The sequence below is a fragment of the Idiotropiscis lumnitzeri genome, chromosome 13 (genome assembly GCF_059441095.1).
Source record: "Idiotropiscis lumnitzeri isolate Australia: NSW breed Sydney's pygmy pipehorse chromosome 13, RoL_Ilum_1.0, whole genome shotgun sequence".
Taxonomy (NCBI): domain Eukaryota; kingdom Metazoa; phylum Chordata; class Actinopteri; order Syngnathiformes; family Syngnathidae; genus Idiotropiscis; species Idiotropiscis lumnitzeri.
Genome location: NC_142403.1, coordinates 13,566,916 through 13,584,204, shown reverse-complemented (window position 1 = coordinate 13,584,204; position 17,289 = coordinate 13,566,916). Strand labels below are relative to the sequence as shown.

Sequence of the window (17,289 nt, the reverse complement as noted above, 5' to 3'; positions counted from 1 at the left end):
ATGAACAGAATGCGGTCGACGAGGTGTCTGACGGACAAACGCAGCAGCTGCTGTCACATTTGTACGACAGTAAAACAAACGGTTACAGCGGTTGGGGACAACTCTTCTACTCTGGGTTTTGCCTTCTCTGATTGGCTGACAAGTTTCAGTGAAATACGCCCACCAATTGCTCGGGCAGGCAGAGAACTCCGTAAAGTAAGTGAGAATGTTCAATATCTGAATGTGGCAAGAAAAGCTTTTTGCGAACACAAAATCTGTCTGCCAAACGTCTTTTACAACCTTGAACGAACCCTGACGCAAAAAAAAAAAAAAAAAAACGCGTTTCGCGAGCATTTGCCGCTTACGGAATAACTTTAACAAGATGTTAAGCTCGTTAAATGGCAAATGTTAAATATTCTGTTCGATTTTATTCTGCAAAAGAACACACAATGTGGAAAAAAGTCAACTTTCTTTTGAAAAGACTTAAATAATTCAATATAAGAGCCAAACATATTGCGTCATGACGAGAGAAGTCCTTTTTGGCTTTTTACTGCATACAGCAAAGTCTGAATTTAGAGTTGTAGAGATGTCTGTGGCGCAACATGCTGGGCCGCGCAGAGGACGACTGCGATGATGCAGCGTAATTAGCTGCAAGAAAAAAAAAAAGAGGCAGAGAAGGTCCCCAACTGAGCTCCAGTAATGGTTGTTGTTGTTGTTCCTACAAAGCAAAGAATTTATACTCTTTTTTTTGTTTTGTTTGTTTTTTGTTTTGTTTGTTTTTGTATGCATGTTACACAAGTGGGTGGATTTTTCTGTCGTCTGCTCAACATGATTGGCCTTCATCACACTTTTGCATTTTCCGCTCATCATATCCGCCAGGTTTGTGTTGCGGCATGACTTGCCTTTTTTCTGTGTGTGTGTGCCATTGAAAGGCAAGCGCGTTTCAGCCAGAGCCTGAGCGAGATAAATGAGAGGAGAGGAGACGCTTTAACCGGCTGCTAATAGTGACAGCGTGTGGGCGGATGAGGGGGAGGGCGCCGACTGTAAACTGGCATTAGGAAACATCTCCCCCTGTTGGAGGCATTTTTTTTTTTTTTTTTTTTTAAACGCGTACACAATGACGATGCAGTCGCACATTTGTACACACGCACGCGCATGACCTGCTTTAGCTGTCTCCTAGCACACCTAACGTTGAGCCCATATTCTTAATATCCAGCTGAAGGGCCGTGTACTAGTACGCTCTTTGTACTCACAATTCAGTGCACTAGTAGAATAAATGCATCTTACTGGTTAACTCCTGCATTTCACTTTTGTATGACATTACTGCACACGAGTAGGACAACTGTGGCCCGCTAGTAGGACAAGTACATGTTACTATCAGGGGAAAATGTTGCATTAGTCCTTGCTACTAGTACTACTACAAAGCAGCATTTTTTTCTGTGAAATGAATGAAGAGTTAGATGTTTAAAAAGTGCTGGATAATTGTACAGTATGCCCTAACATTTACCTAGTTTTACTACTATTGGCAGAATTGTGCTACTAGTGAGGTCAAAGAGTGTATTTAAAGTCCATGTGCTAGTCGGTATGTTCTTTACCCTCACTTGTAAAACAATTCAGCGCACTAGTAGAATGATTAGAGTGCACTAGTCGAATGACTATTGCAGTAGTTATGATCTGCAATGTAGTAGGACAATTTGGGCGTACTAGTAGGGCAACCGCGCATTACTAGTAAAAACTGTGCACTAGTTAACTAGTACTATTACACATTTACTGTAGTAGTCCTATAAGTATGAAGAATGTACCATCTTAAAGTCCATATACTAGTAGGCTGTGATCTTTAATCTCTCTAGTAAGACAATTAAATACTAGTAGAACAACTGAGTCTCACTAGTAACCACTTTTCTCCTCTCACCTTCCAATATTGTAAGGGATTTTGGCAAACTCGTAGGACAACTTTGGCATTTTAGGTGATAGCTCCAAATGACTTGGGAGGCAAAAGTGTGCACTAGTTGCCATTTTTGTGCTACTAGTATGAAAAGGCTTTTGTACATTTATTTGACATCATATCAATACGAGAAGGTGGGGAAAAAAATGTTACTAATGGTCGTGTTGTTTTAGGAGTGAGGCGTTGGACAAAGTATATACTAGTACACAGACTTTAAGAAGGATATTAAGGATTTTGAATAAATGCTCAAATTACATTCCATAAACACCATTTCGCACATTTTTTTTGGTGTACGAGAAATAAAAAATGCTTTTAAATGTGACTGAGCTAGCATAGCTTACTAGCATGGCGCTAGCTAACAAATCGGGCCCTTTAGTTGCCATTCAGTCTTTTAGTTCACCTCATTGGCCCCCCCCCCACCCTCGCCTGCTCCCCCCCCCCCTTTCTTATTTCCCCAGCTTTTATCAGCCTCCCCTTTTGTCTTTTCCCTCCACGCGCTGCCGACCGGGTCGCAGCGTGCCGGGTTCACGTGTGGCGGTGCTGCGAGTCACCAAGCGGCGCTGTAGCCAGATAATTGCCATGTGATAAAGAGGTGATTGCCTGCTGGCACTGCGGAGCGCTGCCATCAGGTTGCAATAAAAAAAAAAAAAAAATTTTAGAAAGCAGATGCCTGACAGTAAATGAAGGCCGCTGGAGGCCGGACAACTTTCTTCGCCTCCCTTTTGTTCCTCCTCGTTTGGCTTTTGTTCCCTTCTTTTTACCTCCGTCAGAGAAAATAGCGTTGACATTTGGATGAGACGTGGCCTAATGCAGTGATTCTCAAACACGCATTAGCGTGGCGTGAGAAAAATAATCCCATTACAAATAAATTCTTCTTTTATTTAGTGGTTCAACAGCCTCCATTTATTAGTTAAAAGTATCACAAGAAATTATGGTATGTTTGTTTATTTCTATTTGGCTACCCCAAGACAAACGGTCCCCAAAACAGCCGTTAGCGCTACATGCTAATCAACGTCTTCGTCAACATTGACCTTAAAAAAAAACTGAAAAAAAAAAAGTTGAAGTCAAATGACGGGACAAGTGTGCACTTGTTAGCTGCGGCGCATTAACACTTTGAATCGAATGTCGTTTCTGGAAATATGTCCATCTTTGCGGCGCTACTGCAAGTTTCTGAATTATATACATTGGACATCGCATACAGAATCCGCAGGTTTTTGATTTGTTATTTTAGCACCAGGCTTGTTTTTCCTAGATATAGATGTAAAAAAAAATAAATAAATAAATGTGTGCCTGGTTTTCATGCGTCAATTATTTGCAGACTTTTTCTCACACCTGCAAACAATGACGGTCCACTGTCATTGTGATTATTTCTGCGGCACTTTTTGTGACATTTTTTTTTGTCTTTGAGCCGTGAGATTTTTCCCGTGTAAAATATGTGCATTGACTCTTAAAGGTTAGGAAACCCGTGAAAATGATGAGTGGGTGTCCAACCGTTACAATGCAAATTAGTAACGCCTGACTGTCGGCATTCACAAATCACATCGGGCATTTTCAGATTTTTTTTAGCATGAAAACAAAATGAGGAGGGCAGCAGCGCTATCGAGTGAAATTTAGAGTTTCATCACTTAGTTGTAACTTTGGTGGTTCTAATTTTAGCAATTTGGAAAATAGATGGATTATTGAAGAGTAATTAATTAATCAATAATTAATAATTAATTTTTAAAAAATCCCATCATCCATTTGTGTCATGTTGAAATGACACTGAGCCACATGCTGCGTCAGCAAGTCTTAAGACAGACATTAATAGACGAGCCTTCTCTGGTAAATTTCCATTGCTGTCCGTAAGATTTTATCTTGCAAAAAAATAAAAAATAAAGCTTACTGGTCTTTGTGAGCTTATTAGATCATCATACTGTAGTCCGAGTCATCCTTAAAGAGGTCTCGTGGGGCATCGGCACCTCTTTTGTTTCTGAGCCATCGCTTTGCTTTTTTGTCCCCCCCCCCCTCCTTGCTGCCTTTTTTTAACCTCCTTTAAAAGGCTCAATTCATCTTCTTGCGAAAGAAACAGATGATCCCCATTTGCCACCTTGATAAAATTATGCAAATGACAAAAGGCATTAATAGATAGCAGGCATGCGGCTAATGGATGAGACGCCGGCGTCGGGGAATCTGCCAGCGGGACTGTCGCGTTCACGTTACCTGACAGTAGCACTGAGAGAAAATAATTGGCTTTTTTTTTTTTTTTTTTTTAACCCCGCCACACTTCACTACCATGCCATGCAAATATTGCCACGGCGAGCGGTCACTCTCTCGCATTGTCGTCTTTCGCATTTGTGCCGGTAGAGGAGGAATTTGAGTTCTCCATCGGAATTGTTTTACGAGTGGGCAAACCATGAATCAACCTTTCGAGCCAATGATGTAAAGTTCGGACTTTACAAACTCGTGTTTTCACTCTGCCTTCATTCTAATGCATGGGTGGCGCGCCACAATGGGTTCTAAAATCTGACAGAGGGGCCGGACCAGGAGCAGATGGATGGAGTGTTTCGGTAACCTCACCTCATTGGAGAAAAAAAATACATTTAATTAGAAATTAAAGTGAACAAAAGCATTACAACAATATCTTTTTTTTGGCGGGCCGGATTAAAACGTCTAACGGGCGGCATGTAGCCCCCGGGCCATAGTTTGCCCACACCTGTTCTAATGACTGCTACGTGCTGCGTGAAACATAAAAAAAAAAAATCTTCGTCCAGAGCAAACACTGTTGTTTTCCTGCACTAAATATTCCCCCTCTTTTTTTCTTTTTTCTTTTTTTTTACTAGCGAGTGCAGAGCATCTCGTTCCTCTCGAGATGTCCCCGAATCCATGCGCCGATCGATAAGTGTGTTTTTAAGCAGGCATAACTAGCAACTCACAATCCAGAACATGTTAGTAATTTAGTAGATGTGTCACAAAAACTGCAGTCAATTTCCAACCCGCCGGACAACGCCCCCCCCCCCCCTTTCCCGCCCGGCCCGGAGATGAAAATCAATAAGCATTCATTCACTCTGCATTTCTGCTTAGCATGAGATGGACGCAGCTTCCATCAAAATGTTGCCCACAGTGTTTATTCATATGCATGCGCCGCTGGCGTGTATGGAAATAACCGTTCTGAAGCATTTGGCTAAGTTGGACTAAATAATATCGGCCGAATCACTTCAAAATTCACATTAAAAAAAAATTGAACGGAACCAGTTCTGGTGGCAGCCATATATGCCCACGTCATGAAACTTGCGCTATCTGATGAGGTGCTACGGCCATATCTTTATGGACCTTGCAAAAAGGTTTTTGGCGAGAATAGACGACCACATTTTTACTCATAGGCGACTGTGAATAAACAAGGTCTTCTGTCTCCGAATATGTTGTGCTGAAGTTTCCAAGGAGAGCACGTCGCAACTCCTGTGCAAACTTTGCTTGTTCCCTGAGCGCACAGATAATGTGCACATGTCAACGTCTTGATTTGTATGAGAGCGAGAGCAGCTGGTGACAGGCTTCCTGCTGCCAGCCCAGACAGATGCACTAAACATAGGCTGACAGGCTTCTCTTTTCTTCCCGCTTCCCTTTCTTCTACTCTGCTCCACTTTCTATTTCCCCTCCACTCCCCATCCATCAACCTCAACACACACATGCCTCCCCTCCCGTACTATATTTTGCCCATTACCATCTGTCCTCCCCTCACCTGGGCACCCTCACCCCCGGTCCTCCGTGTCCCTCTTCTTTAGCTCATGCAGCAGCAGGCGGCCATCATGGCAGCGAGCCATGGCGGTTACCTGACGCCCAGTGTGGCCGCCTTTCCCGCCACGCAGATCCACCAGATGGGGGCGCTCAACATCAACAGCCTGCCACCCACCCCCATGACCCCGGTGTCGGGTGAGTTTCATCAAGCCTTGGGTGAGCACTCCGTTTTATTCCCTCTCCTTGGGTCCCCGTGTGTGTTTGTGTGTGTGTGTGTGTGTGTGTGTGTTCTTGTATTTGCATCGTAGTCAGCAACCTTGGAATGCCATCTTTATTGTATGGACATTTTTTCTTTGCAGGAACATTTTGGCTGATACACACGTAAATGTTTAGGGTGTGCGCAGGTGTACGTGTTTACCAGTAGAACCGAGGACTTTGATGTTGTTCCACACTCACAAACAGGGTTCCTTCAGAATAGCTGTTTTGAAATATAAATTATGATTGACGCATCCCCAAAGGGGTTTTCCTATGATTGCAAAATGGCAAGGCACTTAAACAGATTATTATAAATTAAATTAAACGTTCTAATGTTCAGCGTGGCAACGTGTAGTTTAAAGGTCCCATGGCGCATTTTTATTTTTTTTAAATAGTCTTAGTTATTCTTTTATTCGGTTTGCAAGATAATTCGGGATGCAAATGCCCGACTTTTCCAAGGTGTTATTTTTTGCCTTTCACAAACTAATCACAACATTTGACTTTTAGCCACAGTTTATATTTTATATTTAGAAATTAGAACACTAATAAGTAATAAGGAGCACTGGGAGGGAGAGCTCTTAGCCGCTGCATCTATGCGTGCCGCCATCACACAAAAAAGTGGACATCTCAAACGCAGATTAAAAAAAAAAAACGCCACCAAAGAATTAAAATTAACACCACTAAGATTCAACCAAGAGGAACTAGAGTATTTTTTTTATTGCTTTGGCCTGTGCAATAAAAAAGAAAATAACACAAGACCGGTGCCACAAACGCACACACACACACACACACACACACAAAATATCAGCGAATATGGTTTATTGTTGAGGCAGTTTAAATTATTTTTTTTTCAATGTATTAAAGCTGCTCAGCCTTTTAACAGCCTCTTGTAAGTTGCCGAACTTCCCCCGGTTGCTCAAATGCCTTAAATAGACAATACTTGCTGAGTGACAGAGTCATTTGTCATGTCCTCAAGAACATTTTGAAGTCCACTGGAAACTATCGTATCTGTTGGAAAAGCCAGCCTTTTGTCCTTATTTTTTTTTTTGTTAAATCGAAGTTTGCATCGTTTATAGCAGGCGTGGGCAACTCCGGTTCCACGAGGGCCGCGATCCTGCATGTTATAGATTTTTCCCCCGTGCAACACACCTGATTCAAGGCTTCTAATCTGTTGCACTTTGCGTCGCTTGTCTTTTTGGTATTATTCATCCTTTCCCGGAAGAAAAGGCCGAATGGCTGTGATTGTAATTGCCCGTGTTTCTGATTTTGCCCGGAAGTTGATTAGGCACGGCTGATCCGTGCTTGAGGACTAGTGCCTCGGCCGTCTCCGCTTTGTGTGAATGCATTTGCATTTAATGCCTTGTCATCTTTTCATAAGGCACCTCGCAATGAAGGCGGACATTTCTCTTGTCGTAGATTTGCCGATGAGCTGTGTTTAGAGGACATCTTGACTTTTGAAATACATAAATAATTGATTCAATGCATTCCATTGAGTGGAAAAAAAACTTTGCGTTATCTCACAATTATTGGTTGAGGATGCAAAGTATTTTTGTTTTTTAACTTCCATGTCAACTTAGGAGCTCTGTCGTGCGCCACATCATGATGTAGCAAAATGTGTCCAATCTTGGCAAAACAGCCCAAATTGGTCAGATTGCGGCAACTGCATCCTGTACGCAGCAGTCGTATGTCTTCAGTTAACAGGCACAACAAGAGTGTGTGTGTGTGTGTGTGTGTGTACGCGTATAATGAGCAGTGTTGTGTTTGTACCAATCATATATGGTTAAAAAGTTCCAATTTTGGTTCCACCAGACCATAACACATTTTTCCACATCAGAAAGATTCTGAATAATGAACATTTCAAAAGAGTAGTCTGTCTTTAAGAGATTTCAAATGATTTTTGGGGCGCAAACTCTTGCCAGCTTTGAATGATTTTCCTTTGTCAAGTTGTTTCTGTGCCTAAGACAAATCCTAAAAACGATACTTAGTGTAAAAAAAAAAAATATTTATTCACAATATTATTGGTTTTACCATGGATATATTATCCCCCCCCCAAAAAAAAAGACTTCATTCCGGGTAAACAATGGCCCAAAACAACAAAATATTTCTCACTTGGAGAGTCATCACCAGCTCTTGTGGCCATGTCCAAGTGTCCTTGAGCAAGACATTGATCTTCTGCTCTTCGAAAGAGCCAATGTTCCTTTGCCCATCAACAAAAATAAACACACCTGCGGGCACCTTAAAGCAAACATTGACGCAAAAGAATGAGAACTTACGACCTCAGTCGTAATATTTATTGAGAGAAGGCTCCCCTTATCTTGCCACCCTGCCCCAAAGTCCTGACATATGAAGAAGACGGGAGATTGTTGTCACATGTACTGAACAGCCAGTACTTGCCAGAAATTCCTGCAGCTCCTTCAATGTTGCCGTCGGCCTCTTGACGGCCTCCCTGATCAGTTCTCTTCTCGTCTTTTCATCGATTTTGGAGGGACGTCCAGTTCTCGGCAACGTGACTGTCGTGCCATTTTTCCTCCACTTGAAGATGACGCTCTTCACTGTGCTCCACGGTATATTTAATGCCTTGGAAATTTTTTTGTAGCCTTCTCCCGACTGATACCTTTCGACAATGAGATCCCTCTGATGTTGTGGCAGCTCTCTGCTGTGAAAGCTCTCTTTGGACCGCGGCTTGTGCTGCACAAAAAATGTCAGGGGAAGTCTACTGAAACATCGGAATGTTATTTGGGGTGAATCGGAGGCATTTTTAAACGGCGGCAGGTGCGTGTCCATGTAATGAAATACTTAATTACCATTTGGCACACGAAAGCCTCTTCCGTGTAAGAAAAGGAATCGGATGCCTTTTGTTGCTCTTCATCTAACATTTCCAGGGAAAGCAAACTCTGCTCCTCTGTGTTCTGAAACAAAGAAAATTTAATTAAGTGATTTGTCATTTGCAAATATTTGTTCATTCATATCGACTTAATTTTAGCCAAATTATTGTATGTTCACCACCTCTGATTGTGTAATCAACCGTATACACTGATGCTTCTGATTAACCCCAAATTAAGTTCAGCTGCTCTAGTAGGCTTTTCCTGACACTTCTGCTGTTCCATCACCAGACTACTGAGGCCATAGTCAAAGAGGAGGGAATTATGAACAGTTCCAAAGAGCAGTTCCGTGTTGGCTCAAAACCTTGACGATGTTCTGGTACGAGCGCCAGAAGAATGCGCGATCTTGAGCCGTAAAACATGAAATTATATTTCTCGACTTTCTCTCGATTTTTACCTTATTAACTAAGATGAAGTCAGTGAGCTATTTGGGTAAGCTTGTTCATGTGATCGTGAAGATTTGTCATACTTGCTTCATGTCGCCACACACTCCCTTAAAGTGACAAGTCAACCATTTAGTTGAGCACGTTGAAAGAATTTACGTTATTGTACTTTAAAGGTAACATTTCTTTTGAGGAAGGCCTTTATCGCCAATGCCATGTAAAAATAGGTTCCTACCTTTCAAATTTTCAGAAAAATTAAAAAAAAAAGTTTTGGGATGATTTTCACGATGTGACTTTCTAGTTGGTGGGGGTGAAGATTGATCAATCGTTTCCTGCCACAGTGCCACCTGGTGGATGTGTACGGCTTTGCATACTGTAATCAAATAGTAATTTTGTGTGAATTTAGACGCTATCCTTAAAAATACAGTGACTCCAAAAGTCTTAATGGTGGAAAACGTTTTTAAATAATTTGCCTTGGGCTCATCTATTTATATTACCAACAAAAATGGCATTTAAATAAGGGTGTGTAGACTTTATATACATTATATGGATAAGTATAGCGTGAGCTGTTCCAATGCTTCTGATATGCTTTTTTTTTTTTTTTTTTTCGCCGTCCAAAATACATTACCATTTCGCACACAAAATTCCCTTCATTGTAAGAAAACAATTCAGTTTCTGCCTGATGTTGCTGTTCTTCATCTGACATTTCCCGGGAAAGATAAACTGGTCCGTCAGTGTTCTGAAACAAAGAATAGTAAAACTATTAAGCATTTTCAAAATAAGAACGGATACTTCATACCCACGCTTCTTTTATTTTACTAAAATTATTGTCGTCATTAATTGTGATTGTGTCATCAAACACTTTCTTACAATTTCACACACAGATAATTCTTCTTTAGTGGCAGCGGATGAATCCATCCCGTCATTGTCACTCTCTTCTGGGCTTGTAATTGAATTTTCTGTGTCAGTTCTGTCCTGTAACAAAATAATGAAATAAGATAATAAATTCCCAAGAACAAAAACTCTCCATGATTCCACACATCAAGTGTGCCAGGTTGGTGGTCTTCCTATTTTTGTCATGCGTCTTCATTCATGTTGTTATTCGAAATTACCCAGTTGAATTCAAAAGTAGGCCAAAAAAAAGGAGAGACAAATAAGAGCAAGAGCCACGTACTATACTAGTGTTTCTTGAAAATGTATAAAATCACGGTTCATATAAATACAACTTTTATCTTATTCAACCCTACTTGGAAAAACAACTCACTTTCGTTCGACATCCAATGGCGACACTGGTTGTGGTTCCAGTGCAATGTGCGAGACCTGTAAACACAGGAAAAAAAAAAAAAGTTGATCATTTCCAGAGAAGCGATTTATGTGGTACAATATTCCAATCCATAAAATATCGTTGTAAAAACTGTTTTTCTTCACTTTTAATATACATCAGCCCGTCTGTTACTTCCCCATAACGTGTAAATTAAAGTCACCCAATATCCATATCTTCTTGAGTACGACCGATGTCTTCTCGGCAGAGCAGAATACAGATCCCTTTTTTTTTTTTTTGCTACTACTCTACAAAGAATCTTTTACCACAAATTGCCCAGGAAAAGCAGCTCAGTCTGTTTTCTCAAACGTCCCTTGTCAGTGAATCTTTTACCACCAACCGAGCAGGTAAAAGGTGCACTATTATGTGTCACAGGAGAAGTCATTATCGTGATACAATGCGAGGTTTTGTCCCACTTAGAACTTTTCCAGTGTTTGTTGTCAGCGTGACATGTCAGCTCACCTTTCGAGTGTTCATCATCAGTGTCACTGTCAGAAGAGTGTGACGATATGTCACAATTTAATCGTGACGTGATGAGACAGTCTCTATGTGATCCTTCGCAGTGTTGACCAGGCTCTTCCTCTTTAATGTGGGAGGAGTCTTCCTCTACTTCTTTTTTAATGGAAGGGCACTCGGGGTCCTGCTGCTCAGGAAGAGCATTTTTAGTGATGTCTGTAGGATGCAAGGGAAAAAAAAAAAAAAGAAATGGTTTGGAAAAGTCAAGTTGTGCCTTATTGTTGATGCATGGTTTATAAACCACTTGAGCAGTTCTGAATGTGGAAGAAGAAAATAACCACGTTTCAGGATGACAAATAATTGATGTGTTATTCATTGTGCCACAAATGGGAGCACATCAACACCACAAAGTACAGATTATGTAGTTTTTGTTTTGTAAATTGTTATTCGTGTGAATTTATGTTTGTAAATATCAAAAATAAGTAGAGAGCACACTTGAGTCGGCATTGTAGTTCAACAGGCTGGCATCACAGGATTCTCAAGATGCCTGGGAAATAACTCTCATATTGCACCAATCCAAAATGCAAAACGAGTAGGGAAAGATGACCCATGACCCAGCCGTGACTAAATACTGAGGACTACTGTTATTTCTGATCAAGTTTGAAAACAGGCATTTTTAAAAGTGGATGGCATCGGTTTACAACACCTGAAATATTTTATTTTGGGCAACCTTGGCTCTATAATGGTACATTGCTGGGATTTATTCTGATTTCATATATGATGGTAAGCTTGGGGTTTGTTTTCATATAGGAAAAAAACTGCTAGTTTTTTAATAACTCTTGTGGGAGTGTAATATTGATTCGAGGATAAAATTGAAGGTATTTGTGCACCGCTTCAAGCAAACTAAGGCGCAGTCTTATTGTATTAACCACACCAGAGATGTAAAAAGCACGTGCGATCCAGTTGAACATGATTTTTTTTCTAAGCAGAAAAGAGCAACCAACCTGCTCTTCGCGACACAACTCGAGGCGTCTTGAAAACAACGTTTGTCAGTCGACGTTGTCCCTCGTTTTCTTTTAATCGACACAACTCCTCCTCGTACTCTTCCTTGACGCTGACTGCACACATCGCCAGGCGTGAAGCACAACACCTGATCTCTGCTTCCAGCTGAACGCGTCTCCTTGTTCGCAGCTAGCAAGCTAAGCTAAGCGAAGCTACCTGGCTTTTAACCTGCACCGACGCGAGTTTATCCGGACGCGCGGATTTATTTGCTGACGTTTTAGTCCAGTAAATTGGTGAAAAGCCGTACTGAATCGACGCTCAAGATCAAACAGTACTAATTTGAGATTTAATTAGTGACGCGCTGACCAAAATGTACACGGAAGTTGCGCTGCAGCAGGAGTAATACGGCAACGCCACTTGGACAAACTACACGATCACTCACGAAAGGCGATTCGGTTTAACAACAGCGCGTGATCTTGAATTTTTTTTTATTAGATAAACATTATTAGAAAAGCAATAAAAATAACTCATAAATACATTAAAACGTGGGAGTTTTTGCTTCCGAGTGTATTGTGCGGCTGTGAATTTTCGTTGATGTGATTTTAGACAAATAGGAATGTGGAAGAAGGGGGGCGTGTTTGTTATTGTGCACGTATGCACGTGTTGATTTTGTTTGTTTAGTGATGTCAAGCAATTATAATTTTTGACTAATTATTTGCAAAAAAAAAAATAAAATCCTAATCACATTTTCAACTGCTATTTTTTGTGATGCTTGTAACCGATATTTTCTTGAATCGTATCTTGGAATGAATGTAAAATCACCACGTATTAAGTATATTTTAATTCAAAGACTGTTCTTTATATTTCTTTGATTCTTAAATACAATCTAAACGGAGTCATCTTGACAGCCCCCCCCCAAAAAAAAAAAACTTATACAGTACGTTTAATTCTGGCCACAAGCATCACACTCAGCTAATATGGTACCGTATTTGAATTGGGCTTTGCAAAAAATGCAATTTATTTTTGAAGTAAATAAAACTGAGTTTACTGAGTTAAAATATTTAACTGTTAAAAATGTTTAAATTAATCTCCAGAGTTAATGCTTTAATTTTGACAGCCCTAATATATTATAGTATTCTTAATTTTTTTGGTAGTACCTTTGACAAAAACAGCAACAATAATAATATCAATCATTAAGAATAATATCACCTCTTTTTTTCCCCCTACAGAGACGGACAGTGTTAATATATTGTGTGTGGTCTCAAAAGGTTTAGAAAGAGAGTGACTTTGAATTACTTAACATCTGGTGCAGCACTTTCACTTATACCGCTTCTTTTTCTTGAGAGAGACAGAGAGAGAGAGAAAAGAGGGGGAGGAATATAGAGTCTCTTCCCTCTACAAAAGTAAGAAGAGAAATAACTAATAGAGCATCCAAGTCTTTGTTATGCTCCGCTCACCTACTTTGTAAACACTGCGACACGGAGTGATTTGTAAGCCTTTGGTAACTTTTAACCAATCAGTGTCAGCCAGAGGTGCTATCACAAGCATCCAGATTCCTTGAACAAGCTTGCTGCAGTTCATCAAATTATTTCTTTGTCTTTTTCTTTCTTTCTTTCTTTCCATTTTTTTTTAGCAGTCTATTAAATTGAAATTCCATTTGCCTCCCAGCGAGAAAGGCAGTTTGTCTTTTATTCGCCGTGTGCCGTGGTGGTCCTGCCTCATTTAATTCAGTACAGTCAGTGAATTTGAATTTACAGAAGAGACACAATCAATGCAACAAGACCCCAATTAACCTCTTTTTTTCTTATCAAACATGACTTCACCTGAAGCCATGAGGGCTAATATGGAAAGAAAAAAGTGCACTGTACAGAAAGAGAGATGCTGCCTGTGTTTACGTTTTATTGTATGTGCACTCACTGTTAGGGCCAAAAGTGGAGATTCAAATCAATCATATTGATCAAGTGTCCACTATGGGCTGCGTGTAACCAATCAGAAAGTGTGATTAATGAAAGAGTGAACTTCTGATGTATTTACCAGTGGCAGTATTCAGCGTGGCGCTACATTTTGCAGTTCATTGTACAAAGTCACGGGCTTTTTCCAATCGGTAAAATCATGCTGTCAGATGACTAAAACCAATACTAAAACTAAAACAAAACTCTTTCAAAAATTAGAAACTAACAATCCTTCTCCAAAAACAAACATTACTTTCCTGAAGGGGGCAGAAAGAAAATTATCGAGGATTGATTCAATTTGGGACAGGCACAACAAGTCGTGTAAAAAAATAAATGACCAAAAAGATTTGTTTGACAACCTGGAGTTGCTTTTGCAGAAATATATGAAATATTCTGGCCACCATATTAAAAAATAAGTATGACCTCTGGCAGTGTCCAGCCCCCGTCCGTCCACACTGTATGTAAGCGTGCCTGATTGGCACATTCTAAGTAGAATATTTATTCACCTTTGACTTTCAGATGCAAGTCACATAAGTGGTACCCTGGCCAACAAAAAATAATATTTAATTGATATTCAAGTGTTGGATGGAAGTTGATTTAATTTATATATATCAATTTTATTTTGCCCTTGAAATTAATTCAAATTCCATTCATCTGTTCTATCCCCAAAATGGCACATTTTCTTCATTTATTATTATTATTATTTACATTTTTTATCAAACAATTCATTAAGTTAATATATTCCATTAAACGCCATCAAAGGGAATGTAAATAAACTGCTTTAAATTTCAATTACTGTACACACTATAGTAATAGTGTGTTAAATGTTTGACTTTTGAAAGTGTTCTCAATTTGATTTTGTGCATTTGGCTGATTCTTCCATAAATTGTTTGGTCAATCGCGAGTTGGGCCGAGCCTCGGATTCCGTGATTGCGACTTAAAATGGAACGATGGCCAATCAGGAAGTGGGCTGAAGCTCACTGTTGCCGGGTATGAAAATAGAAGGGCAACATAGTCAGGAGTGTCCTGAAAGGCGCTTCCAAATCTAATTTATTATTATTATTATTATTATTATTAAAACGTCAAGAACAGTTTGCAACTTCTGTGTCGTTCCGATATGATTTCGTCATTATTAGTCACATTTAGATCAGCGTCTTTTATTTCTTCTTTGGCGACAATTTTCTCAGTTTTTTTTCCCGGCAGTCTGGATGCCCTGTTGCGCAATACTGCCCTTCACAGGTTTGACTTGGTACTGCAACAGCTGTCATTGTATAGGTGTGGTGCGCTGTGGTCGAGTCCAACCCGTGTTTTTTTTATTTATTTTTTTTTTTTTCCTGTCATGTCTGGAGTCTCTCATAACGTGAGTAGATAGCGCTCTGACATTGGATGACATTAGAATGTGCGTGTGTACCGAATATTATGGCACAGAGTATATATTTGCGGTGCAATGAGGAGAGATGGCGAGCGTGCATCTGATGTACATGAAGCTGCACCATTTATCTCCCTTCAAGACAAGCACGTGCGTGTGCGTGCGCGAATGGGTGTGCATACGCCGCCGCCTACTGATTACCTTTTATTATTCAGCATAGTGTACCATTAATCCTTCAACAGAAAGCCGAGCTTTTGTGTGAGATTTCAAGGACCAGCATAAATAGGAAATGTTTTATTTCCCGCTGTGTTCATTAATATGAGTCGCGCTGCCTCGGGAGCGACTACATTATATTTTTTATTTACCGCACTTGTGGCTCTGACTGCGTTGGAGAAATGCAGAACATGACTTGCAAGGCCATCTGTATCAAGTAGGCCAAGGGTGTGTGACACTACTGAGAGACTGGAGGATGTTAGTCGCAAGTCAGAGGAATAATTCCGTGTCAGATCACAGGAGTGTCAAACTTGTTTTCATCTCAGGCCACACTGTAGTTAAACTGGTTCGAATGGCAAAAAGACAGAAATGTAGAATTGCATGTGGTGGAACAGGACTTTCAGTTTTTTTTGTGTTTTTTATGACTTCACCAAATTTTATCAAAAAGTTTGAATGACTATAAATCAGTAAGTCATAGCTCCGATTAAAAAAAATCTAACTTATAAGATCAAAACATTTATGTATAATAATGCTGATATTGTTTGTCATGATACGGATTTATTGCGTGTTTGTCCCCAAAAAATAAATACAATGGAAAGAGGACCTTGAAAAAAATAATCCAAAAATAATTCCAATTATGATTCAGAGAAGGCAAAAATTGCAATTAGATTTTTTTTTCAAAATCGTTCAGCGCAAATATGAACACGATAAATCAGTCATTATATGACATGATTATCTCCGTTTTTGCTTTTTCTTTTACTATTTTTATTCAAGTCAAGGAAAAATTAAAGCAAACGATGCGCAGACCACAAAATTGGTTAAAGGGCCGCATCTGGCCCGCAGGCCTTGATGTTGACACCCATGTCAAATAATTTGTATTATTTTTTTTTTTAGGGAGCGCCTTTCTGCTTTCTGCTTTGACACTGGTCTAATTTATGCATTAAGTCGCGATGAGCTGGAGTGACTGTCTGCAAATTGCTTGCCGCGCGCTGCATTAACATAAAGCTCAGATCATCGTTTAATGCATCCCGAGTTTGGCGTGTGACATTGGTCTTTGATTGAAACGATCCGTGTAACCTTTGTGGAATTAAAAAAAAAAAAAAAAAAAATGAGTGCATCAGGGAGTCCGCAGAGGTTAAGTGTGTTACTCAGAAAACAATGAAGCATCCGTTTGATCAACAGATGCCACGCATTTAAACTCGACAGTGCACGAGCCGTTTGCCAGATGGTTGCGCCGATTAGCGCGTGTATCCTCACAATGATGCATGATGATGCTTTTTGAAAATAATGGCAGCCGCTCCCCACCCGCCAGTGCGCGGCAAAAGGAAATAAAAGTCAAACAAAAAAAACAGAGGGCCCGAGTTGATTCACGATTCACATTGATTGATTTTCGATTCGATCAAGGATTTCACGCCGTTCCGATTCGACTCTTTGTATGGAAGGCGTTCTCAGACGAACAAATGTTGAAACACAATTGAGCACAAACTGCTCCCCAAAAAAAGAGAGAACAACACGTTTGCCTGATTTGCTCATCATCTTCAATCCCAAATGTGTGTCAGAGGGAGAAACTCGCATCAAAGCGATCAACGCTCGTAGCTATCAGTATTCAAATACAAATAGTTTTCTTGGCGTGTCAGCTCGTCTAAGAAAGCTACTTTATTATTCATTTCTAGTCATTTTCCCTTTGGTTCCCCAAAAAAAATAAAAACATCACAATTTAAATCAGTTTGGATGAAAGCATCTGTTTTGAGTGCTTATTACTTGCTCCAGCGGCCGACATTCGTCGTGGCTGTAATGACTCTCAGAATTTCCCTCCCTGCA

General features: G+C 40.1%; 2 protein-coding genes across 5 annotated transcripts in view; one reads left to right on the top strand and one right to left on the bottom strand.

Moving 5' to 3' along the window:
• Positions 1-17,289, top strand: part of celf5a (cugbp, Elav-like family member 5a) — a 229,824-nt gene that overhangs the window by 198,853 nt on the left and 13,682 nt on the right. For 2 of the 4 annotated variants that reach the window (XM_088312771.1, XM_088312770.1), the window contains exon 7: positions 5,683-5,851. In XM_088312771.1, the coding sequence (XP_088168897.1) occupies positions 5,683-5,851 (169 nt within the window). The remainder of the gene's footprint in view (positions 1-5,682; positions 5,852-17,289) is intronic. The other 2 variants (XM_088312772.1, XM_088312773.1) reach the window with 2 other exon arrangements.
• On the bottom strand, positions 8,153-12,360 carry LOC148324509 (uncharacterized). The gene is made up of 7 exons (XM_088312774.1): positions 11,937-12,360; positions 10,939-11,148; positions 10,420-10,475; positions 10,026-10,130; positions 9,784-9,894; positions 8,695-8,799; positions 8,153-8,578 (listed from the first exon to the last, which is right to left on the bottom strand). Exons 1-7 carry the CDS (start codon positions 12,058-12,060, stop codon positions 8,201-8,203), a joined length of 1,089 nt encoding a protein of 362 aa, XP_088168900.1. The 5' UTR covers positions 12,061-12,360; the 3' UTR covers positions 8,153-8,200.

Coding starts and splice junctions, on each gene's coding strand:
- LOC148324509 (XM_088312774.1), bottom strand. CDS start 12,060: ATGTGTGCAGTCAGCGTCAAGGAAGAGTACGAGGAGGAGTTGTGTCGA. Junction 11,149..11,936: donor AGTTGTGTCGCGAAGAGCAG/GTTGGTTGCTCT, acceptor TGCATCCTACAG/ACATCACTAAAAATGCTCTT. Junction 10,131..10,419: donor CCATTGGATGTCGAACGAAA/GTGAGTTGTTTT, acceptor ATTTTGTTACAG/GACAGAACTGACACAGAAAA.